The 25,011-nt window shown below is 41.9% G+C and overlaps 1 protein-coding gene across 1 annotated transcript in view; it reads right to left on the bottom strand.

The window, feature by feature from the left end:
* Positions 1–423: 423 nt before the first annotated feature.
* Positions 424–25,011, bottom strand: part of STK4 (serine/threonine kinase 4) — a 41,324-nt gene continuing 16,736 nt past the window's right edge. Inside the window, exons 10-11 of the mRNA XM_009998786.1 lie at positions 19,857–20,014; positions 424–582 (exon numbers count right to left, since the gene is read on the bottom strand). Of these exons, the coding sequence (XP_009997088.1) occupies positions 424–582; positions 19,857–20,014 (317 nt within the window). The remainder of the gene's footprint in view (positions 583–19,856; positions 20,015–25,011) is intronic.

The following is a 25,011-nucleotide window of genomic DNA, read 5'->3' as shown; positions in this document are numbered from 1 at the left end:
TGTGCATCCACAAAGAAAAACAAAAACAAAACACAACAGAGGCAGCTGTTAAATACCACAATCCATATTAACTTAAACCAAAATGGACTACTGAGAGTTCAGTTGAAAAGAGAATGAGCCAACTTCCATGAGCCTATTTCTATCTGTTCCTCTGATTTAAAAACAGTCCCACTAAAAAAAAAACAAAAAACAAAACAGTAACAAAACTCCTGCAGGGATAATGTTTTAAATACATGTCTAACATTAAAACATACCATCAGGATTTTCCATTCCTGAGTTCAGAAAGGTGCTATGGAAAAAAATAAATGAGCAGAAGTATTGCCCTCTATTTCACTAGCATATGTGAATAGAAATCAATCTGTTTAGTAGTCATCAAAGCAAGGAGCTGATTGTTTGAGGATGGGAGAATATTCTACCAGTGGCTCAGAAGTTCTGCTGCCGCCGCTTCTTGGCTTCAATGGCATCGAGGATGGGCTGGCGCTTGGACTGGTACTTCTGGCGGATTTCTTCAATCTCCTGCTCCATCATGGGGTCCAGGGCTGAGAGCCTCCTCTGGAGTTCATCCACACTCCATGTCTTTAGCTAGAAGGGGACAAGAGAAGAACAGACATGGCCATCAGTACAGGCCACCATCCGCACAGCTACAGCGATTTTGCTGCCCATCTGATGGTCACAACATCTCCTGATCTGATGGTCTCCTCCTTCCAGGAGGAGAAGGTGGGAGAGTTCTGCTCCAGGCTACTACTCTCCACAAGGCTGCCATGAGCCTCAGGATACTGGGCTGCTTTGGCTCATTTTACAGACATATTACGTGCTCTGTTCAGTGACAGGGGAAGTGTATAAAACAACCAGCAAGATGTTCCCTTCATCAGGCTGTTTTACTAACGCTTCATTTTGCAGGCTCAGGACTGTATTGAGATGGAACAGAAGGGAAGTTCTCTCCCCTACCCTTCCCTTGCAACTAAACTTCCTTCTGCTAAGTGGCAAAGGGAGACAGAGGGAATAGGAAAGGAAAAAAAAACTACAAACTGACAAAGTTTCATTTGAAAATTAAAAAAAACCCAAACATTGATGTACAATCAGGCTGAGCCTCAATCGTGGTGAGGAGTTCACACTCCTCCAGGTTAGCAATCCCAGGACACACACAGCAGGTCACTTTGGGTCAGCCTCACACTGATATAATGTACAAGGACAATTTGTATTTTACTGTACACGTGAAGATGTCAGGCTAGTCTGAACAAGCTTCCCTTCACTGAATTCCTGACCTGCCTGCCCTTTGTTTAATTGGTTCTCTTGTGCATGCCAATTTGCTGAGAACTGGCACAGGGAAGTTTTACCCTGTGATTACAGATGCTAAGAGATGAGTCTAGATGGTCACAGCTACACCCTTTGCATAATATTATAACCTGTAGAAGAGGCAGCATTTTAAGATTATGGTAAAAAAATACAGGCAATGGAAGTGCTTCAAATGTTCAACTAAACACCAACCCTTTTCCCATCCAACACCAAGTGACCTGCAGAAACACATGGGATCGTTTCACAGCCCCAGCAGCAGGATGGGAATGACTATTTGCACCATCTGCTTCCAGGGACTGGCTGCTGTGGAAACTAAGAACAGGCTAAATCATTTGGGCTGGGTTTTTTTTTTTTCCTTTTCATGAACAAAGAATTGTCCCTTTTTAGGCTTTCAACAAATGTCATAATTGACATTAAGTGCAAGTAATGCTGCTGTCCTGGTTTAGCTGTTAATTAGGCGGCTGTTAATTAGGCTGTTATTCTTGAAGGCATTTCTGAACCACAACGCACAGTGAAACGTTGCCTGTTAGAAGGCAACAACTGAATTGCTGGCTGTGTCATGGCTGTTGAAAAGTTTGCATCAGTCCTTAAACTTATGTAAATACTAAAATAAGGAAAACCTGATCTTTCTTCCCAAGGTGGAAGAGACACCAGTCCCCAAACCACAAAGTCATCTGTTAGCTGATTTCTCACAAGGCCTTTTGAAATTCTTTGCTGTATTCTACAGAAGAAGATCTTTCCTACTTGCAGTTCTAGGATCAGCAATCTACTTTAATAATCTTGGCACAAGTGAAAAAAACCCTTTTTAGCAAGGAAAGTTACAGAGTCTTTTGGGTCTCTCCAATCAGCCAACTGTTCATTAGAAAGACAAAGCACTTCCTCCAATAAGATATACATTATTTATACACATTAATGCAACTTCACCAGACAGCAGTTTAAGTTGATGCATGGCACCAGTTGCCTTTTCACACTAATTTATTATGGAGCAGGTAATTATTCAACATCCCCCTTCCTCACAGTCCAGGGAATTGAACAGTCTAATAAAAATGCAAAAAAGAGGAAAATATTAATTCAGATACATACACTAAGCAGCTATATTGGATTAAATGGCTGTGTCAGCTCTAAGACTACCCAGCACTAGAATACTAAAATAGAGTTTTGAAACAGATCTAAACTACCTTGCTCATGGCTTAAGCCAACTTTTAGGTGTCAGAAATCATCCTGAACCTGCAGCCTTCCATGGACACCTTTTGAGCATCCTGTGCCATCCTTCCAAAGCACTGGGTGCTGTGTACAGCCAGAGACAAACCAGTGGAGTCAGCAGACCAGAGGGCAGAGCACATTTAGAGCACTGGTCTCTCCACACCCCAAGAACGTGGCTCTCTCCTATTCATGTCCTCTAACATGATCTGGCATGTTGGGACATCATCTGTGGACACAGACACGAAGTCTTTCTGGTAATTGTAAGCAACTGCCTGCCAAGGGACACAGTGGGTTTTGACAGTTCCTGGGCCTGTGTTTGTCAGGACAGATGGGTAATGGTATGGAGGATGCTGAGAGCACAGCTAAGCCTGGAGTGGGCAAGGATACATATGCACAGACATATATTCACATGAGTAAACTGGGAAGTGGGTTACCTGCACAGACATGTGATGCAGAACAAAGCAGCTACTTATGGAGCCTGATCATGGGTTAAACAGAGAGGGGATAGTGAGAGAAGGAAGAGAGGGAAGTCGATGCAGGTCAAAATCCAAGAGCATAAACACATCCTGTGTGCAGTGCTGTGTGTTGATGTGGATGGGCTAATTACCAAGTCTTCATCTGGAGTGACATCAGCCTGGCTGTGAATGCCATGCCATTACTAAAAGAGGCAGAGAAGCCAAAGGGTAACACTACGAAAAGGTCCAGAATGTGACTGCTCCCCACAAATGAGCTGACGAGAGACTGACAGGACTCCAATTACTGGTGAGAACCAAGAGCCCATGCAGGAGCAGAGGACACCGAGCCCTGAGCTCCCACTTTGCTTCAGACCTGCCACAACATGAGCCCTGGGACCTGTGCTGAGCTGTTATACTCAGCTCCTCCTTCCGCTTGCACATGCCTCTTTGAAGGAAATAAAAGAGAACTGTTTAGTAGCTCATGGCCTCCGTCTCACCTGGCTGTGTGGTAGGTCACTGGAAGCCAATGCCACTGACAGACTTGCTCCCAGAAATAAAGTTTTTAAATTAGCATATCTGTCTCTGCAGTGGTAGGCTTCTGAAACACCAACATTATTCTCTTTGAGAAATGCCAGAAGCAAATTAAGGGAAGGGGGACAAGGACAGAGCATCTCATGACAGTTGGTTACTCAGGATAAAGCCTCAGCACTGAACAGCTGCAGTTAGAGTTGGTTGTAGCCAAGGGCTCAGTCCCATCCCTCTCCTCAATTCTCCTCAGCAATGCTTCTGTTATAAGAAGTTGTGTCTTTGTAAAAGCTGTCTGGTTTTGTCCACAGAGATCAGCTAGCCAAGACAAACCCTTAAGGGAAGCAATCCTATTTCAAATGTACTAACATAAAATACTTGTCCAAAAGCTGGTCAAACATCTATCAACAGGGAGTGGCAACAGCACAACCAAACTGTTCAAGCAAGGCTGTATATGCAGAACACTGATTTTTAACCATTTGATTAACAGCTGTATTTTTACTCAAGGGTTTGAGAACTATCTTAACTTATGTACAAGTGCCCAACTGAAGACAAATGTCAGAGGTTTAAGTCTTCACCTGAAAATCTCTTGCCCAGGGCTGCTTATGCTGTCCGTTGATCCTCTGGCTGCAGACACCACTGATAGCAACAGCTTGTTCTACTAGGCTGGTGGGTTCTACTATCTCATTCAGAAGGACACAGAATCATAGAATGGTTTGGGTTGGAAAGGACCTCCAAGATCACCCAGTCCCACCCCCCTGCATGGGCAGGGACACCTCCCACCAGACCAGGTTGCTCCAAGCCCCATCCAACCTGCCCTTCAACACTTCTACAGATGGGCAACTACAGCTTCTCTGGGCAACCTGGGCCAGTGTCTCCCCAGCCTCATAGTGATAATTTCTTCCTGATATCCACCTACGTCCTTCAGAAGGACATAAACTATGGCCTTTCCATGCATAAGCATTAATGATGGGCAAAGCAGGAACAGATAGTTTCATACAGAGTTTCTTCCTCAAGGAGAAGATGTGCAAGCTCCTCATCACATCCCTTTGCCAGCACTTCAGACAGACTCTTGGATAACTACTCCACTAAACAACACTCACCTCAGCAAACTGCTTCAGAGTTACTGTCCTTTCAAATCAGCATTTTAAAAATAGGGGGGAAAAATATCACTTGCATTTATTACAGCCAGGGCAAGTGTTACTGCAACATGATATTCTACAGAATGTCAATGAATCTAAGCAGCAAAAGGAGAAAAAGTAAAAGCTCTCTGCAGACACCTTAGACATAGCCACAGGTTTGATATTCAAGGGCACACCATGGTCTGAAATGTGTACCTATGCAGCTCTGTCCTGAGCAAGAGGCTGCCTAAAAACCTGCCATGGTGTTTTTAAACAGACCACACCAGATTTCTGCTTCACACCAGATCTGTAAAAGTCAAAGCCTAGAAAATTAGCTCAGCCCTCTTCCTGTCCCCAAGAAAACCAAACAAAAAGCCCAAAGAGGGAGTAAATTCTGAATTAGAAGCCCATGCAGTTCTCTTGGTATCCATAGTCCTTACACTGAAGCCTGTTTTTCCTACAGCAGGGTCTGTAACCTGACCAGTCAGGACCTAGAATACTCCTCTGGTCCCTCAAGGCCCCTTCAGCAGCACAAGGTCACCACTGACTCAGACCACTCTGCACTACTGACAAACATGAGGTCATTCAGGAATCCCTGAGTCACTTCAGCTCTCACGTTTATTTGCTTCTCTACCAAAACCACTACAAGCAAAATCCCCTTGCTGCTTGAATGATAAGCATCAAGCAGAAACGAGCTGTTTCCCAGCAGCTTTCACACATTTACCCCTCAACAAAGACTTTCAGCACAACAGTAACTCACCAGCTGCACAGGAATAAAACAAAATACTTCTTTGGAAAACATGTTCCTCTTGCAACTTTCTTTTTACTTGCTGACACTGAATCTGCTCCCTGTTTAGCACAAGTCTTTTCTTTGCATCTTTGCAATGTTTCAGACTATCTGGCCTTTGTTTTTCAATGCTGCCTTAGAAGTCCTGAAAGCTTGTATGAAACATGAACCCTTCATCTCCAGGGAGGGGATGCAGCTCTTCAGATGTGCAGACAGACCCTGACGTCTGGAACAAAACATGAATATATATGACATTGGTGGGATGGGGTTATTTTCCTCCCGGTGGAAGCACTGGAACAGTTTTGCAGAAGAAGAACTTTCCAAGCCTTGATACTACAGCAAATCCTATGAATAAAATCAGGAAGTTGTTCTCTGCTTCCCATAGCCCTCTAGTCCTACCTCTCCACCAGAATTCCTGCCAGTCTCAACACTTGTCTTCCACATACTCACACCAAGTCTTTGCTGAGTATCCTCCCACCTTTACCACCCATAGCCTGGGGCTGTTTAGGGAGGAAAGAGGCAGCTGCAGGGCTGGCTCTGCCTTTCACCCAGCTACCCCAGGTGGCATTTACTGCTCAACACAACTCCATGTCAAAATTTTCAGTTTTAAATAGCCCTTTAGAAAAAAAACTGGCTTTAGCAATTATCACTTCATAAGGGGCAGTGGGAGTTTGAAGACTCAAATACAGAAGTAGTAAAATTGCAGCTTCCCACGCTACACAGGGAAATAAATTCTTAGTGGAAAAGATATGAGCTACATGGGAACTAAAGAGAAAACCAACAAGTTAATTGTCTATTTAGCACAGCTTTTATTTCTTTATCTTCAATTTTTGCCTACTTTTACACTGCAATCTAACACTTCTTGACTGTATATGCCCAGTGATCAAAGTCTTCCAGTGAAACTCAAAACATCTTGAATCACAGCAATGGAGAGAGCACAACTCATTTTCTTTTGTGTGTTTAGACAGGCAAAATCTAAACATGGCTTGAAAAGGGTTTTTAAACAAAATAAATTACTCAAGCTACACTAAACATTAAATGTCAAATAGGAATTATTGGCTGCTGGCAATAATGAAAAATATTACCACTAAAAAATAGTAGCAACGGGCTACTTTGGAAAAAGAGAAGGAAAAAAAGAGAACAAGCAGACAGGACTACAACTACACAGAAGCACATCTGAGCCTCTCCCAGGAGGCTACTGATTATCACACTCGACACCAGAAGAGCCTTCCTATTAGAGCTAAGTAGAAAAGAATTCCTACAAATAGTCTATTAAGTGTTCAGGTGTCCTTTGGGAAGGAGGCTCTGCACAGAAGAGACTAATTAAACTCTTGCTTCACCTGACCTTGGCTATCAGCAATGCTATCAAGATGCTTCCCTTCCAATAAACCCAAGGGCACGCTCGTCCTTCCTCTCCAGGATCCTGCAGCTCAGTTTGATGTGTATTGAGCTGTTCTTCTATCACCTCCTCAAGCAGGGTTTTATTTTTGGGAGGCAATCACCCTTTGGATGATGCCTCTTGCTGCAACTATTTGTAGCAACCACCTCAGAGCATAATTGGGGCTGCAGCATGAGTGCAACAGAAGACCATGAGCTAGGGAGAGGTGCTGGATCTCAAGGATTCATGAATGTGAGTTCTGACAAGTGTAAGAACCGAGATGATTCTGGAATTAGCCTTGAAAGGCTGGTTAAACATTGTATCAACACTCATATCAAATATACTCCAAGGCAACAGATTACTGAATAGTACTATGCCTTTTTTTTCCTTTTCTTTAAACCAGCAAAAAAAGCATTCCATTTCTCTGGCCAAAATTAAATGTAGAGGGTGATTTCTCACGCTAAGCACTGCTCCAGACTTTAGGTCTTGAAAATGGTGATATAAATTGGTGTTGGAATAGCATGCCACTTTCTTCCTTAGCATTTTTCCTGAAATGCTGGCTCGACACCACTTGGCAAACTTTCAATCACTGATCTAAAAATTAAGTGCCTTGTTCTCATTTATGTTTCTAGCATAAGGAGGCCTTGATGAAATGTATGAGCAGGCATTAACTATTTATCCACTGTAAATTGTCCCATGCAAGGGACACAAGAACCTCAGAACCCACAGGCATTTACCACCCACTTTTCATCATGATTGTCAGGTTTTCTGACTTAACAAATCTGTCAAACAGCCACAGTACAGAGGGGCTAGAGTAAATCAGAACAGATCCCAGTGCCTACACAAACATTCATTACCTTTGATTTCCCCCTCTTTTAGCATCACCATGTCAGTGAGGTTTCTCACTGTTATGCAAGCAGTGGATGAAATGCATTCACTGTGGGATTTCATGCAAGATTAAAAATACAGATATTAATCTTTCAAAGGATTTGAGAAATAAGTCTCAGCAGCACAAGCTTCTGCTTTTAATGCATCTTAATTATTTAGGCAATGTACTAGCAAAACACGTCATAAGCTGCAGCATCCAGCACAAGCCCAAACAGCACTGTGGGGACAACTTCCCAAAGAAAAGTGGATGGGATCTGTGAGGGAGGCACACCTGGAGACACCTGGTTCAGACCATCTCATCTGGGCAGCAGATGACTTCCCACAAAGAGTAACACTCAGCTTTCTACTAGATATGCTTTAGAGGCCAAGTCAACTTGAGTCAGTGCAAGTCAAGCAGCTGAAAACAGTTAAATTAGTACAATCACATCACCACTTTTTGTGGAGGATAGACAGAAACACACTCTCAGCATCTGAACCCTAGATGAACTGGAAACAAGTATTTAAGAGAGAGTTAGAGGAGATCCAGGCCTTCTTAGATGATGTGTTTGGGCTGGCTCTACCTTTCTTTGCACAAATGGGGAGGTTTTATGGCTACTGTATATTTACATCCGTAACATCTGATCCTACAGGTTCAGCAAGGACTGCCCTCAAGGGTATCTTAACTAGCCCATTCTTGTGACTGCTACAGACACGCACAAATGTGCTTTAGACACACAACTGCTTCTTCACCAGCTAAGAGACATCTCTGCTTTACTTTCTTACACTGCCCACAGTTTGGAAGTTCTCCTCCATTTCTCAAAAAAGCCTGTAAGGGCCAGGGGGGAGCTTTGCTGTTTGCAAGATATGAGAAGATTCCCAATACAGAAACCAATTTCAGAGGATTAGAGCAAGCATCCAGATCTCCCTGGCTACTCTGTCTGCAGACAGAACTAGGCAGTGATTACACAGAGTGGTTACCCACAAAGCAGAGAAGATTGCAGGACTGTGGGAGCACCATAGCCTGCATCAATAACCCTGGCATCCCTGAGCTGCGCTTAGGCGAGAATTGCACTTTATCAATCCTTCCTTTAATCCCAAACAGGCTCAAGAAAGTTTTGGTGCTACAGCCAGCACCACCATATAAACTCTGCACACTGCTATTACCCTCAGCATTGTACAAGACTTAATATTAAAGGAAGAAAACCCATCCAAAGCTCTACTGAGTGATATGAGTGGCCATAAAAATAAAAGGCTATTTTTCGAGAGCAATGCATTTTCATCTTCTGAGCTTCAAGATTAATTTCCTTTTTTGGCCTTAGTATCAATTACGAGTATGAATAACTGTTATTCACTTGCACAATCATCTCAAGTACCATATACACCTAATCTAAACAAGGCAAATGACAAATTGTGTCAGTGTTATTCTGCAGCACTTCAAGAAGTCCAAACCTTAAAATCCTTTAGGACTTAAAAAGTGGCTGACTAATCCTGTAACCCCAAAGACAAGTTATCTCACTATTTTTTCTTCAGTAACTGAATTAGAAACCAAGCTGAAAGGTCAGCCTGTCTGGACAAGAAACAACAGAAAAAAAGGAACAAAAAAAAAAACCAGCTGAAGAGCAGAAAAGGAACATCATTTGCTTATAAAAAATGCTTGCCAGAGATTCGATTAAGGAAAAACACAGCAGAGGTTTTTTTTTTACTTCTCTAAGTGATTATGCTTTAATTTTCTTAAGTAAGAGTACTAAAATAACTCTGGACATGCTAAAATAAATCATGTCATTGGGCTCTGAAGATCTGGCTAGCTGCACATATCGACTGTAAAGTACACAGCTGACCAACTTGGAGGTTTTTCCTCAAGAAAAGCCATCTGTCAGAAAATGCTGGTTCCTTTAAACCAAATAAAAATTAATACTTAGATTTAACCAAGTTCTGCCAGGAAGGGCATGTGGATCTTTAACAAATCTTCTTTCCAACCCACCATACCCTTTTTTCCTCTCTCCCTTCCTCTTAAGGGCTTTGCTCACTTAAGGATTAACAATTTATTTATTCAGGATCACTTATCCAGCATAAAGCATAACTCCTGAAGAAGCACAAGTAAGAATATCTGAAGTAAGAGTCATTCCTTCCTACAACTTTGCTCAGTGTACTCCTACCATGAAACACGAAGTACAGAATCATAGAATCATTAAGGTTGGAAGGGTCCTTAAAGATCATCTAGTTCCAACTCCACCTGCCATGAGCAGGGAACCCTACCACTAGACCAGGTAGCACAAAACTTCATCCAACCTGGCCTTAAAAAACCTCCAGGGATGGAGCATCAACAGCCTCCCTGGGCAAAAACAAGTTACAAGTAGCAACCAATTAGTTACCACTAAATCAGTATGTGAATACAGACTTCATCAATAATGGGGAGTGAAAGTTTGCTACTGGTAAGTTAGCATTGTTAACTTACCTGAAGACTTCACACAATTAAATCCATAATGCACAATGAAGGCTTAAGACACAAAGTTTCAGTTTCAGGGGTTTAAGACTCCATCACCTTCCCTGTATGAGCAAGACCTCAAACATGCCTCACACATGATGAGACTCCACTTTGCAAAGTCTCCTGGTGAGGCAAGCAGGGAGCCACCCAGTAATTACATGCACCAAATAGCACCAGAAATAAGCAACATCTAGATTTTCTGCAGCTCTTACAGTCACACAGGAAGAGAGTGCACAAAGGCAAATGCACCAGGGCCAGAAGTAAGAGCTGAGATAACTTTGCTCCTCCACAGTACATAATCCCAGGCACTTTTCTGGATAATACCCTGCTCACTGGAAAGTCTTCACAGAGGCTGGATGGAGACTTCATCTCCAGGCTTTTTCCTTGTGGTCCAGAGACTCCATCCCCCAAGAGGCAATTCAGAGCAGCTATATTGGGTTCCTGAGTCCCCAGAAGGAGCCCCTTTCTACTACAGATGAAAAAAAAAAAAGACAAACTTGTCCAGTTTTTAAGCTACATTACCCTTTACAAACATTGGTACTGACAGATGAGTTGCAAGAAGACATTAGAAGCATTTCGAAGAGATCTCGTTTGAGCAGCAGTTCTTTAAGGGGGATGCTGTGCCAAGAACACACCCAGCCTTGAAAATAAAACTCAAGGTGTAACAAGGCTCAAACAGGTTTTCTAAAGAATTCAGTATGCTCAGAGATTTTTCCAGCGTCACATCTTCAATTATTAATTCCTCTTCCCTCTCTCCCAAAGCAGGAGTGCACGTTGCAGCCTGACCTCAAACACACAGTGGCAGCAGAACAAATTCCATGATCAAAGGCCCTGGATAAAGTTCTGTTAGTTTTTTAGTTCATCCACAAAACCTTCAGTCAACGTCTCAGCTGATTAAATGCTATAGTAGGAAAGGGGCCTCCAAGATAATCCAGGATGTAAAATTTCCAAGTCTGAATGCCCTCATATAAAGTTGATTTCAGGTTACCCGGTTTCAGTTCCCATTACCAGCTATGACTTCAGCAATTCAACACAACAGCAGCTCCTTTTACTTCCCCCTCACCACAAGTTTCATTTAAAAGCCTGATGTCACAGAAGGCCTGCTATATACAGAAATACAGCCCAAAATGAAGTTTTGACAGCACCTTGTGGCAGCAAGTGCTTTGCAATCAATGTCAGTGTGCACCAAAGTGAAAGCAGGTGGTGAGCAATGACCCTGTTACCAAATGGAAGGGAGCAGAAATCCATTCTCTTCCACAATAGATAAAAAACGGTCAAGCCACTTGAAGTACCTTTCCCAATTTCAAATGTTGCTAACAAATTTCCAAACCAAATGTGGTATCTTCTGGGTTGTTCGGGGTTTTTTTTTGTTGTTGCTATAAAAGTAATTCAGAAAGGTTTATAAGACCTACATAGGTGGAGCTTGCTGTAAATCGCGTTGGTGGTTTGAGGCAGCCATGAATTCAGTAAGGATTGCAGTGAGGTTCAGTGTCTTTGTTGTGCAAATGTTACAGAAGATTCAAGATCACTTAACAAACAATAAAAGTGACAAGCAAGCTGTTCCTGGGCTTATTTTTAAGACGACTGTGTGTTTGATTACAAGGTGACAACGTGAACCATTTTTCCTTAATAAAGATGTCAAAAGTTAGAAGTACTTGCTAGGAAGAACATACTAAATCTGCTGAAAAGATCTGCTAGTGCTTGAAACCAACACAAACTATTAACAGAGCTTTAAGAATTCTTGGCAGATGGCTGAAGGAAAAAAAGGAAATCCATTTAAGGGACATCAATGTTATGAATCAATGCAGGTGACATTTAAAACCAATGCATAAAACATCACAAAAACCTGTCTCTTTTTATATATCATACTTCACAGTGGAAATTACAGCTAGGTACTTCAATGTCTCTCAATTAGCAGAAGATACCATGGAGGTATGATTTCAGGTTTGGGAATTAATAGCTGTCTATTCCAGACTGTCTTCTGTTGTTGTAAAATAATTCATTTTATTAGAGTATATTGTTTTTTTTCTTTTTCTCCAAACCCAGGATGGTCCATGCTCCCCCATCAAATGAAGGCTTTATTTTAGAGGCAGCACAGCACAAAGAAATTCACTTGTTTCCCAACTCCAGTTCCATAGGACCTGAACAGGGATATCCATCAGCCATCCCAGACCTGGCTTTATCTCTCAAATTGATAAATGCCCTAGAAAATAAGTTCACTTTACAATCAAAGTAAGACTATTGGAAGAAACCAGTGTCTGAGAAGTAATTTTTATTCCAGCCACCACTGGGAAAAAGGGGAGTTCATGATAGATGAAGGGAGGAAACTTCTGAACAGAGAAACCCCTGAAGATGCACTCAAAGTGTTTGGTTTAGACTTGAAAAAAAAATGCTATTACAAAAAAGCTCTACTTTAACCAAACATTTTTTTCCCTTCTATGCAAAACTATACTTCTTAAAATTAATTTCTGGAACAACCCATCTCATCACACAAGAGTCAGAGATACTTGCTGTCTTAGAAAAGAAAGAATGTTTTGCATGTTTTATAATCATTCAGTAGAAGTCTCAAGATTATTTGAATCTCAAATAATCCCACGTGAATGTCCTGCAAATGTGCACACACTAATAAAGATTTTTTTTCTGCTGTCCCAGTGGATAAACTCTCTGGAGTCTTAGTGACCAGCTCAGATTATTCACTTGAGTGTTTTGGATAGGAGAAAGGAGGAACAGAAAGATGAATGCAGAGGCCTGCATCTGACACCTTTACCAAGCTGCTTAAAAGACAGAAGTAAAAAGCAGATAAAGCTCAGAGGATCACAGTAGAATCAGGAAACACTATAAAATGATAAACTAAAAAAATGAATAAATCACACAACAGCAGCTTACCAATATAATATGAGTACTTCTGGCATCTGCCTTATCCCTATCTTCTCAGCATGCCTTCTTCCTACTGCTAGAAAAGACTCAAAGCCCAGTTCCAACAAAAGTAGAGCAAATTATTTAGCCTGCCATCCCTTCAGAGCCTGCAACAGTACAGAAAATACTCCCAAGTTTTTAATCGATTGAACTTTTAGAAGGACAAAAGGAGGGAAAGCAATAAAGCATCAATATTAGATTGCTAATAAATGCTATCCAAATGAATGTTCAAAAGAAACCAAAGACATGGAATGTTCCAGGTACCAGACAACAAGCTGTTCACAAGACAAATGACACCTTCAGAGACAGAATACAATAAACTAGAGACTCTGGTCATTGGAAGGCAGAATGTGTTCACTGTTATTGATAAGCAATAAATCACCTGCCCTCTAACAGTTCCTCCCTATAAATCACTTCCAATGAAAGAAACAGATGGTTCTAGTCTGCAGCCATTCTTCACCACAGCCCTGAGCTGGGAGAAGAAATATACTGTACTGAGGGATATCTATTTTTACCTGCAGTGGGTAGGAAGCAGCAGGGTGATGCAAGACAACCCTGTGCCCCTCAAGGTACCAGCTACATCTTGTGCAGATTCATGCCCAGGCTGAGCAGGGCACAGAGCTGCAGTATCTGTCACTGCACCCCCTGGTTTACACTCCAGCCTGCAGTAACCCCTCCTGCTGGCATCCCTACTGCCTGGGCCACAACTGATATGCCTAAAGTAGCCTCTGATCTGCTGGCACAGTCAGGCTGGTGTCTGCCACTCGGCTCCAAAATACAATATGATCCTAATGCAATTTCACTGGCTTGGAAAGAATGAAGCTTTCTATAAACTTCTTGATAAGAACTTCAAAATCCTGCTGTCACACCAACACCTAATCTGTCTAAAAAGAAGGAAAAGGATTCACGTGCATCACTTCACTGAAAACCAACAGCAATTTGTCCAACTGAACAAGCTGAAGACACCACTAGATGAACAAACTGTCTTTCTCTGCTGGTAAAGATACTAGAAGTGGTTAAATTATGTATCATACAATCAATCATACAATCATAGAACATGTGGGGTTGGAAGGGACCTTTAAAGGTCATCTAGTCCAGCCCCCCTGCAGTGCACAGGGACCTTTTGACTAGACCAGGTTGCTCAACCTCATCAAGCCTGACCTTGAATGTTTCCAGGGATGGAGCCTCCTCCATCTCTCTGGGCAACACGTTACAGTGCTTCACCACCCTCATATTAAAGAACTTCTTCCCAATATCCAGAATCTATTTAAAATTAAATAGGTATTCATTTTTAAATCTTTGTTTCCAATATAATGCTTCGAACCACTAGTAAAAAAACAGAAGTGAGGATGTTAATAAAAACCAGTGTATCCCAGATGACAGACACATAATGAAACAGTCTCAGTAAATGGAAAATTATATTTTTCTTTACTACTTCAAGAAAAAGAATTATACTTCCACTAAGATATGAGGAAGGCTTGCTTGCATCTACATTGTACCTGTAAAACAGAAAGATCTAAGCAGCAGCTGTTGAAAGCTCTGGGTAGAATCTGCTTTCAGACAGACACAAAAAATATTATGGTTTCCTATCAAGTTAGTATAAATGGACACACAGTTATTCAGAGCTATTTAAAGGAGGCTGCAGTTGTGATACCAGTTCTTGCAGTACAGATAACTCGAGAACTCCAAGATATGTGAATATGCTTTTAGAAACTGGATTTTATTAAACTGTGTTTTCTTCATGTTTTACTTCAACAGTCTTGCAGACTTGCTTTGTCTCTTATCTGAACAAATAACAATCCCAAGTGCAAAGTGTTTCTATTGCTCACTCCTTTGTCTCACTGGCTTGGTGAACCATCCAGTTCCCACAGCCTCCCATCCCAGGGCTCCCCTTGCAGGGCTCAGTGTCTGAAGCAAGAGATTCTAACCAAAACAATTTGTTAAAATTAGTGAATGATAGGAGCACAATCCATGGACAAGTTGGCTATCAACAGCAAGCTGTGGCCCAAGCACTTTCAAAGCAAAGGGCTGTCCTGGAAAGCCAGGTTATGGCAACTGACCTGCAGCTGTGGGATCAAACTCAGCCCTTTCTCCAGCTCTTGTAGCTCAGCAAAGCCCCTTCTCTGCCCATCTCTGCCTAGCAGATGGTGAAGAGGAGACAGGAAGTGTTGCTTGTACACGAGGGCTCTCACTGTGCCACTTGACAAAAGTGGCAGCTGATCAGCACTGCATTCTTCCCCTCAATTAGAAGCAATTAACACCTCCTGCTCATCTTTCCTTCTTCTGCCTTGAAATAAAATCTAAGAAGCACCAGTCCTGACTGCAGGACAGTCTTCCCCAGCAGTAGAGGAAGAGTCACTGTGCACTGAGAGATGATACAGCCTGTTTTGAGACTGGGGGAAATCACACCAACTTCTCAGGTCTGAAGAAATTCTCATCAACAGACAGTGAGATGCTTCTTAAAGGGAGTTGAATAGATGAGCTGGTGCAGAGAACAGCACTCACAACATGGAATCATGAGACTTGAAACACAGGTTCACTCACAGCCCCAAGTGTGGTGAGCCTGCAAACAAAGGCCATGACAACAGCCACAGTCCTTCCACAGACAGCTGAGAGGTTTATGTCTGCTGCTTCTGCAAACCATGACACTTACAAGGACAACTGTTCATCTTAGTTTCGTAAGCAAAGAAAGTCTTGCTCCAAAGTTTTTCTGCTTCAATGAGAAAACTGCAAAGCCAGATCCTCTTCATTAAACCAAGGAGTGAGAAGGAAAGACCTGACCTACTGGCTGTTAATAACTGTAGGAATAGGAAAGGTCTGGTCACCAAGACTTAGCACACGTGAGCAAATCATGGTCTTCCCAAAGGAAGCAAGATACCTCTTAGGAGAGAGACACAAACCTTGCTTCTGAGTGTCAGCGTCCTTCCCAGAGCTGCAGCAGGAGGACAGAGATTGCCAGGGTGAAAATGACTGCTGATGGCTGCAGTGCTCACTGAGGTCCTGCAGGTCCTGCTTTCCTTCACGACCTCAGCAATCACCTGATGTTCTTCCAGTGAAACACAGATAGCAAAAGCAGCTAAAGACAACATAAAAGTGTCTGCACCAACTTAGCTCTTGGCAAGCTGCCTTGCAAAGGCCAGGGATGGCTGGCAGATATACAAGTGCTGGAATCAAAAGAGCCTTGGAGCAAATGGCTGCAACCCCTTGTGTAAAGCCTGCAGAGAGACTTGATGTCCTGCTCTACTGTCTGTTAAAAGTTCACGTCCTAACCAAGCCCCCAGGACATTTAATTAGCACAAATTCACTGATGCATGAAAAACTATGAATTGGAGTTATAGCAAAACCTCAGCTAAACACTACAGGTGACATTAAACCAGCACTTGCATCATGATGGCAAAACTGAAGGTTGACAGGGGCTCTACTGCTGCTCACCTTCCCCAAACCACAGGGGTGAAATGAAAATGGAAAGCTGTCAGTACTGTCATAGCTACCACAGGGCATGAATGGCTGCAAGCTGCTAATTTGCCAACAAAATTGACTTTCAATAAAATGATTACTGATCTAATACACAACATTCACGACTGAATGATCCATAAACAGCCTATACAATAGGTCGGGCAAGACTAAAGGCCTTTCAAGTAGGGCCAGAACTAAAAAAAAAAGTGATCCCACTTTAGCCACCAGTGATACTAGAATATTGGCCTGCTCAGAGCACCTAAAAGGCTTTTAAAGTAGGAATAAGCCAAGTGTTCTTAGGGCAGGAAACACCACAACAATTGATTTTGCCTTATGTTACAGTCCTACTGAAAGATTAAAGTGAAAAGAAGTATGACGTTGTCTAAACAAATCTTCTAGCATTATTAATTTAAGTCTATGTAACAGTATGTGACTGATGTTCACTGGCACAAATAAATTCAACTACAAAATTTTTGAGATCTGATTATGGCAATTAGAAATTCTACAACACAATGCAGCCTGCCCATCAACAGCCCACCCCTGCAGGAGCTTCATACTAGAGCTTGTCATAGTCATCCTAGTTGCAGGAATTGCTGTCCATAAGTAGTATTTTCCCCCTCCTGTTAAATCAATTATGACATTCTTGAAAACATTTTCTTGTAATCAAGCAGAGTTTAAATCTGCAGAGATCCTTGTTCAAATTTAAGTGGGGATAAACATTAACAACACTAGGCACTGACTAATCAGTTAGTAACAAGTTCTACCTCAGAAATTCAAGGCTGGAAATACACTGCTGGAAATGCACAGGGTTTATGCCATCTCAAAGCCCAACCAGGACACAACCAGAGCATCATGTGTGGGAGGAATGAAGTCCATCTCATGTGGGAGGAATGGAATTCATCACCCTGCAGAACAGGATCTCTGCATTTTCATCTCTGCAGTGGCCAGGGCTGATTCGATCTAACCCTTATCTAACATGACATTGCCACTGTGATATAAATAGTGTCTTATTTGCCTGCTTCAGAGAAACAATGTTAGTCAAGAAAAGGTCAAATGGTTTTGCTATGGGGAAAAGAGCAAAAATCTTTTGTAATTTAATATTGCCTTTTTTTTTTTTTTGGAAGGCAGCAGCCTCCAGGTGCTAGTCACATAGGAGGGAGAGGAATACAACAGAGTAGACAAGGTCTATTTATCCAGTCTGCAGTAGCACAAAGCAATAATATTTCAATAATTTCTTAGGGTCCACTAGAAACTAGTATTCATCCAACAACTCATTGATCTCATCTTTACTTGGAATCCATAGGCAAAGTCTGCTCAAACCTGCCTACTCTGACCACACAGAAGTAAGTTACAGCTGCAGGGAAGTCTGGGACAGATTACTGGATACACCTACTAGTGAATGCATATTTTCTTATTTCACAATGCTTATTGCAGCACTGCTTTCTATTAATAAAGCATTAATAAACACAATTTTTACTTAAAGGTAGCCAAATGTATCTATTTTTAGCCAAACAGCAAAAATACCCCATCTTAAGTCTTTAAATACATTACACAACCTGAGGTTACTGCTACCAGCCCTATACAAATACCCATATCTATTGATTAAGGTTGCTTTCAAGCATTTGTCTTACCCTACAGAAAAGACAGTAGCTCTGTTACAAATTCTGCATGCAAGACAGGCTGGTTTATTCATACACAGTTGAACTACAGAAATACATACGCTGGGAAGCAAAATGATCACACAAAGGTGACCCAAAGCCCAATTTTTTGTTAGTTTTTATTGCTTGCTCTTACTACTTCCAGCAGGATGATAATCTGTGCACATTGACAATATTTCAGTGCTGGTGGAAATCAGTAAAAACAAGGTCACATGTGTGTTCAACAGTTCTTTTGCACTAAAAATAGGTGTAGGTCCTGTTTGCTAGAATGACACCAACCTTTTCCTTGTGTCACCCGTGCTGCCCGTACTGCTGGCTGGGTGTAGCCTACACCTCTGGTTCATGGTAGATAGGGTGGAATAAATCCTACCCAGTGAAAATAAGGATAATTGCTAAACTTATCATCAGCCAAAATAGAAAGTAAAATAATTACAGCAAGTATCCCCTTGGACCATCTTGTGCGGATTACAAAAGACTTCTAAGACACTCCAAACAGCCCATCTTTCCTGGGAAACACCAGAATTGTTTGTCACTAAATGAAGTTACAGCATGTAAGGTGAGATAAACAGAGTGTCTGACTCTGCTGGAATTATATTTGGCCCAGACCCTGTGGATTCACAGGCTGACAAGTCAGCTTGCAGGTTATTTTTCCAATTATGTTTATATAGTGACTACAAACCTTCAGGCTAAACAATGCCCAGGGCTATGAGAGAGAATGCAGCCAGTGCCCTCAGCTAGCCAGGCATTTCAGTCTAAATAGGAAAATTTGAGATGAGGCAGCAAAACCAACACAGCACATGGAACAGCAGCAGTCTGTACAACCTGAACAAACATAATGACAGACTCCAGCTATTATTCCAGCCTTAAAGTAAAGCATCACTTTGTGACTAGCAGAAGGATTTCAATTTCCACACTGCTTTGTGAGGGTGGAGGGAATCTCCCCAGCTGCTGAAGGCAGCATCACTGCCTGAACCATGGGCAGTCCCAAAAGACACACAAAGCACCTACAGCAAGTGCTTCCTCTGGTGCATCACTGAAAGAAAACGTAGTAGAGGGAACAGTGTTCAGCACAGCATGAATCTTCTGGCACCCTGAACTCAAACCAGACATTTTCCATCCTCACCCAAAGAACTGAACCAGGAAATTTATCAACAACAGAACTTCCTTTGAACTCCAGAAAAGTTCCTGAAAATTCTGAGCATGTGAATCTTAGTGAGGAAGACTGAAATCGAGGATTTCAGAGAGAGATGAGGACAAGCTCGATGTTTATATAATAAAACAAAACCCAGTGCCAAGGCTTGAGAAAGACAAGAAGATTCAAAGTTTATAACACCATTTTTTCTCCAAACACCACACATTCAGGATTTGCATTTCCCAGCTGCTATCTGGAATTCTATTTTTAAAATTTTAATAGGGGATTCATAATGGGGAAGATTAAGCAAGATAGCTTACCCTTTCATGTCCTCAGGCTTATTTCTGTTCATTTCTTTCTTTTTAAACATGCAAACTATCTAGATAATGACTGGTTATGATTACTCAGAAATATCTAAAGAAAACAAGTTTTTCAAAATGCCCCATCCAAATGCATTAGCAATTAGAATCTCCTCAAGTTTCCATTAGTCTGTCAAAACAAGAAATAATCTTATAGCAGCTCTGACTGAAACTCCTTAAGATTGTCACATTGATTGAATTTCAAAGTATAGACTTACAAATTCATAGTCTCCATCCTGTGGTACTTTCCATTCAGATGAATTTTTTGTCTGGCCAGACACATTCTTCCCAAAGTTATTGATTTGATTCTCCTTCTCCTTCTGTTCAAAATATTCCAGGAATGATGGTTTGGCTGGCTGCATCGTTTCATCCCTCCCTGCAAATATGAAAAAGAAACAAAATCCAGTTGTTTAGAAAAATATATATTTTTGGTTATGCTGCCTTACATCACACTCTAAAGTGATTTTATTTTCTTTAGCACACACTAAATCATGTAGTACTGTTAAAAGTACTATTTTTTTCAAAAGCTTTTCAAATATAAAATTGCCTGTACAGTGAGAAAACTGGATAAGGGAAGCTTAAAACCCACCACACAAGTGATTACAATGCTGGAGGCCTTGGCCTCTAGACCTGCAATCTGTCCATCAAAGTCTGCTACCAGGAAACTGAGCTTCATGCACTGAATCCTAGAATTAAACTGCTACCACCTAGAGAGGTTGTTGTGGTTTTTTTCATCCCTGTCAGGTTGCATGCACTGCAAAATATGTGAAGTTCCAAACCTAAACAGCATTGTTTTAAAAGCAGAAATTCTTTTTTATATTTATGAATGGGGACACTACAAAAGGGAGGCTTTCAAAGGCCACATCTACCATACAAATATCACATAGCTTGCCTTGGGTAGAAGTAGTCAAGCTGTACATTTCTTGGGTAAAAAAGATTAACGAGTTTACAAAGCTTCTTTTTTTTTTTTCTTTTTATAAACAGTAAGTATTCAAGCTTATTGCCCTAGTTTTCTTTTTGTAAGTTAATGCCTCCAAATACACTTTCTTAGTGGATTACTCAGTCAAATAAACCAGATACACAGATGAACCATCCAATTCTAGACTGCATTTGAGAAACCTGGGGTAATAAGAAATGGGCAAGGGTAAAAAGAGAGAGAGAGAGAGAGGAGTCAAAACACACTAAACATGAATACTTTGCTTTTTAAAAGCCGATCTCATAAGCTTCCCAAGCTCCATTCTCCATAACAAAGAATTCACCCATACTGATGGGAGAAGAAAGAGCCAAGAGCACAGAGCTCTGGCACACCTACATTGACGTTATTCTCATTTGTCCAAATTATTCTTTAGAACCAACAGTTTGATGCAAGGAAGAATGCTGCTGATCCACTCAGAGCAACCAGCTAGTCAAACTACATCCTCATAGGGTGCCCAGGTGCCCTAGGTAGTTGGCTGGATTAGGCACATGATCAGTAACATACCCCTTCTTCCTTCAGCCATCACACCATCCAAATCCCTGCTGATGGGATCACCACTACATACAGATAAATCTAGGAACCCGTTCAACAAAGATGCTTCCATCACTGAAGGAAGAAATTCAGGGCTACAAGCTCCCAGATCAAAGCAGATCCCTGACAGAGGCAGCTTGAGCTGCAGGGTGACAATGGTGCAGTGGGGAGGGAGGTGATGAACACTGAGATCCACACACTGATTCCTAGCAGAGACCACTTCAAAGCCAATACAGGAAGAAACCACAACATTTAACTTCACAGCAAATCAAGACCAAAAGACCTTCACTGTTTTCAAAGGAAGGTCTTTACTAATACAACTGGTACAGCATCAGATGCCGCCCAGACTATTCCCAACTGGCCTGGCCTGTGTGTTACAGTGCAGCTAATTCCTTCTAAGGAGTCTCAAATCTAAAGAAAGAAGCAGTCTTGCACAGAAAACATGCTTTAACAGGGCTACACCACATCATCATGAGTGTTGCACACACCTGAAGACTACTCACAGCTCAATGCCATCATGCTGCTCTTGATGGTAAAATGCTTCACAAAACTCTGTGAGCATCATGAAAGCAAGTACAATTCTGAGTAAAATGTTTTTGTTCTTACAAAATAGGGTTCTCTAGACAACTGGAGCAGGTTAATCATACCTGAAACACATGTTTTAGACAATAAGGAAACCACTGTTTTCAGAAAGCAGGATGAGGACTAAAGTTAACAGCAAATGGCACCAGAACAGCCAAGTTCTGGCCTGTGGAATGCCATGCATTTGAAATAAATGCAACCTGTCAGGCAGGCAATCAACCAAGAGTTCAGAGCTCCAGCCAAGCTCAGAGGATGGAGCCATCCTCTGAGGGGTTTTTGCAAGGTCTGTGGAACACACAAGACTCTCATAACAAGTTTGTGCAGAAGGCAGGCTATCACAAGGCAGTCCTCACTATGGCCATCCAGCAATGCTTCTCCTCTTGAAAAAATATTAGCTACTCTAGAAATCCATTAAGATTTAATCACCAAATATTAATCTTGCACATAAAATTGCCATCCAGTGTTCCAGAACTTCCTTGGCAGACTCTGATATTCAGACAAGTGTATGAATTCCTTGGTCAGCTCTGAGATACTTAAGGAAGTCATTTGTCTACAGACATGTTAAATACAGAACAGATTTCCGCAAAATATGAGAAATCTTGGCAGGATATTTGGGTTGTGATACTGAGAGAAGTGTGGTTCTACACAGCCTGAAATGTTATGATGCATTTTGAAAAAGCAGTGCATCTAACTGCCTCTCCAGGGTCAGCTAAAAGCTGAAGCACGAGCTGAAGTGCTTATACTTTTGCACTACGACAAGTGGAGCAAAGACAAATTATGCTCCCCCTGGCAGCACTTCCCCTTTTTGAAAAAAAAAACCAACAACCCAACACAAACAACAGCAAGCAAACAACAAAAACCAAAAAAACCCCCACAATCGAATCCCCCATCCTACAGAATAAGATCAAGAAAGTCACCTTCAGACAGGCTGCCTGAAGGTCAACCTGGAAACATAAGTGCAAAGAGAAGAACAGATCTGCTGTTGGCAATAATTACTGAAATACAATAGCAATCCAATTACTGCTAAGTGATAAAACATTTATTTGGAATGAAGGAAACACATCCCTGGCACTCTGCTGCAGTCCAGCCTGTCTGAAGCAGGGAGTAAGTTGCTATGGCCATTTGTGGCAATGTTTAGCACCAACAAATTTTGTAGGAATAGAAGAATCCCTAACTACCCCAGCTAACCTATGCACACAGCTTATTGACAGCCAGCCCAGCCTCAGGAATTCAGGCTTCCTAGGGGGAAAAAAACCCCTCTAGATCAAGTTGGTACTTCGTGTTTTGAAAACAATTGTTTGCAGCACAGGAGACTTGGGAAGCAAGTGTTTCACTCCAGTGACATTGGCTTATTTGGTTATTTTCTATTTAATTTTTTTAAAGACTGTTCACTCATCATGAGCTTAATTCAGAGTGTCCATCAAACTAATCATGCTTATTTCCCCACATCTTGTATTTAACTGCAATATTTGTAAACTACTAGCTACCTCTACTAAACAACAACCACTGAATTATCAAAAGGCATATCCAAACCCAAGCTGTATCTAGCAAAACTTCTGACTTCCTGGAGACACACAACAAAGAAGGAAGCTCGTGAAGTGGTGGTAGAAGTTTATAAACCTGAAGAGCACAACTGGATTTCCAGCCCCACCAGTACAAGTGACCAAAAAGCTGGGGGCTGCAGCAGGCTGCCAGCACACTGAACAGGGGGCTCTGCCATGCTGGGAGTGTGGGAGAGGAGGGAGCTTGTTCAATCTGAGGAGGGCAGAGGGGCTCCAGCTGCTGTGTCCCACCCCAGAGGCCACCAGAGCCCTGCTCACCCCAGCAAAAGGATGAGAGGAACAGTCTGAAATGCAGCAAGGGCAGCTCAGCTGATCATAAGAAAAAACCTTTTCACAACAGAGAAGGTTGTGCAATAGAGTGGGGCTGGAGCAACTGTGCAAAAGCCCTGAGCAACCGGATCTGAGATTGCACTTGGTCCTGGCCATGACACAGGGAACTGGAGTCATGACCTCCAGGGGTGCTGGCTGAGCCCAGCTCCTCTGCAACTCACACTTCACACCCACTGTCAGGCACCTCCAACCTTGCAGCCACCTCAGGCCTTTCAAGTGCATGCAACATTTAGTCACCCATTTTAGGTCATTTCTACACATCAACACGTAACCCTGCATCTTTGTTTAGCGCTGGTTGTTTAAGCCAGTTAAAACAGAGATTGCTAACTGACAAAGAAAGAATGAGAAGAAAAGAAGAAAATATAAAATGAAAAATACCCTGGTATAGATGTAAGATGTCTGAAATTTTAGCTGCTGCTACCATCTCAGTAGGGGTGCTTATGGAGAAAGAAAGACATTACACCAAATCAATTATCATCCCAGCACGACTGGGTTTCTTTTTGTCTATCCAACAGCAGTGTCATCTTTCCAAGGAAGATCTGCTATTAATTCAACACAAGAATCACACCATTATGTCTTTAAGATTTTGATAACAGGCAGCTGAAGACACAAAAATCAATCACTGCTATTTGCAGCAGCAGAGGCTGCTGAAAGATGACACTGCATGAAACGTGTCTGTGCCAAAACGCTTTTCACTTCCCAGCTTATAGGGTTAGACTGAAATATGAACATTGGACAGAAAGTGAGATCACAAGTGTGGCAGAGAAGGGTCTGTTATTAGAAGGTCACCCTGCAGTGACAAAAACGGCTTCTCCATGCATTTATTTTGGAATCTAAAGACTTGCTTATAAAGCTGAGCAGTGAGAGCTCCCTGGAGCCATTAAGGGTCTAACATTCAGCTACACAGTCATCTTTGTAGGAGCTGTATTAATTACACAAATGGAACAGCACAGCTCTGCTGGAGCGGGTCCAGCTGACTGCAGACTTGCCAGTCTGGGTGAGCTGTGCAGAGCCACCAGGGCTGGGAGCACCACTCCATCTAGTCCTGCCTTGCAGTGAAGAGCAGAAGCCCTCTGTGGAAAACTCACATGCAGTGCCTGGTATAAGGTCATGTTTAGAAAAGGGTAAGAACATCAATATTATTGAATGGGAGAAGAGAAAAATATGTGGAACTGGTGGAGCCATTGGTAGAGAATGCCACCAATTGTGAGGAAATATCCCCTTAGATTTTTATTTTTAAGCAAGTTTAATACCTCAGTAACAATGTTACATCTTTCACCACTGGAAAGCAAAAGTTCAACTGCATGTGGTGCCATGGATGCTGGAGCATACAGACCTCCTTACACCAAGCAAAAGATGACAAAGGAGCAGAGAGCCTTCAAGACATTCCTG

Source organism: Chaetura pelagica, unplaced genomic scaffold (assembly GCF_000747805.2).
Source record: "Chaetura pelagica isolate M959 unplaced genomic scaffold, ChaPel_1.0 scaffold275, whole genome shotgun sequence".
NCBI classification, from domain to species: Eukaryota; Metazoa; Chordata; class Aves; order Apodiformes; family Apodidae; genus Chaetura; species Chaetura pelagica.
The sequence above is the reverse complement of the archived record's forward strand: the minus strand, read 5'-3'. Positions and strand labels throughout refer to the sequence as shown.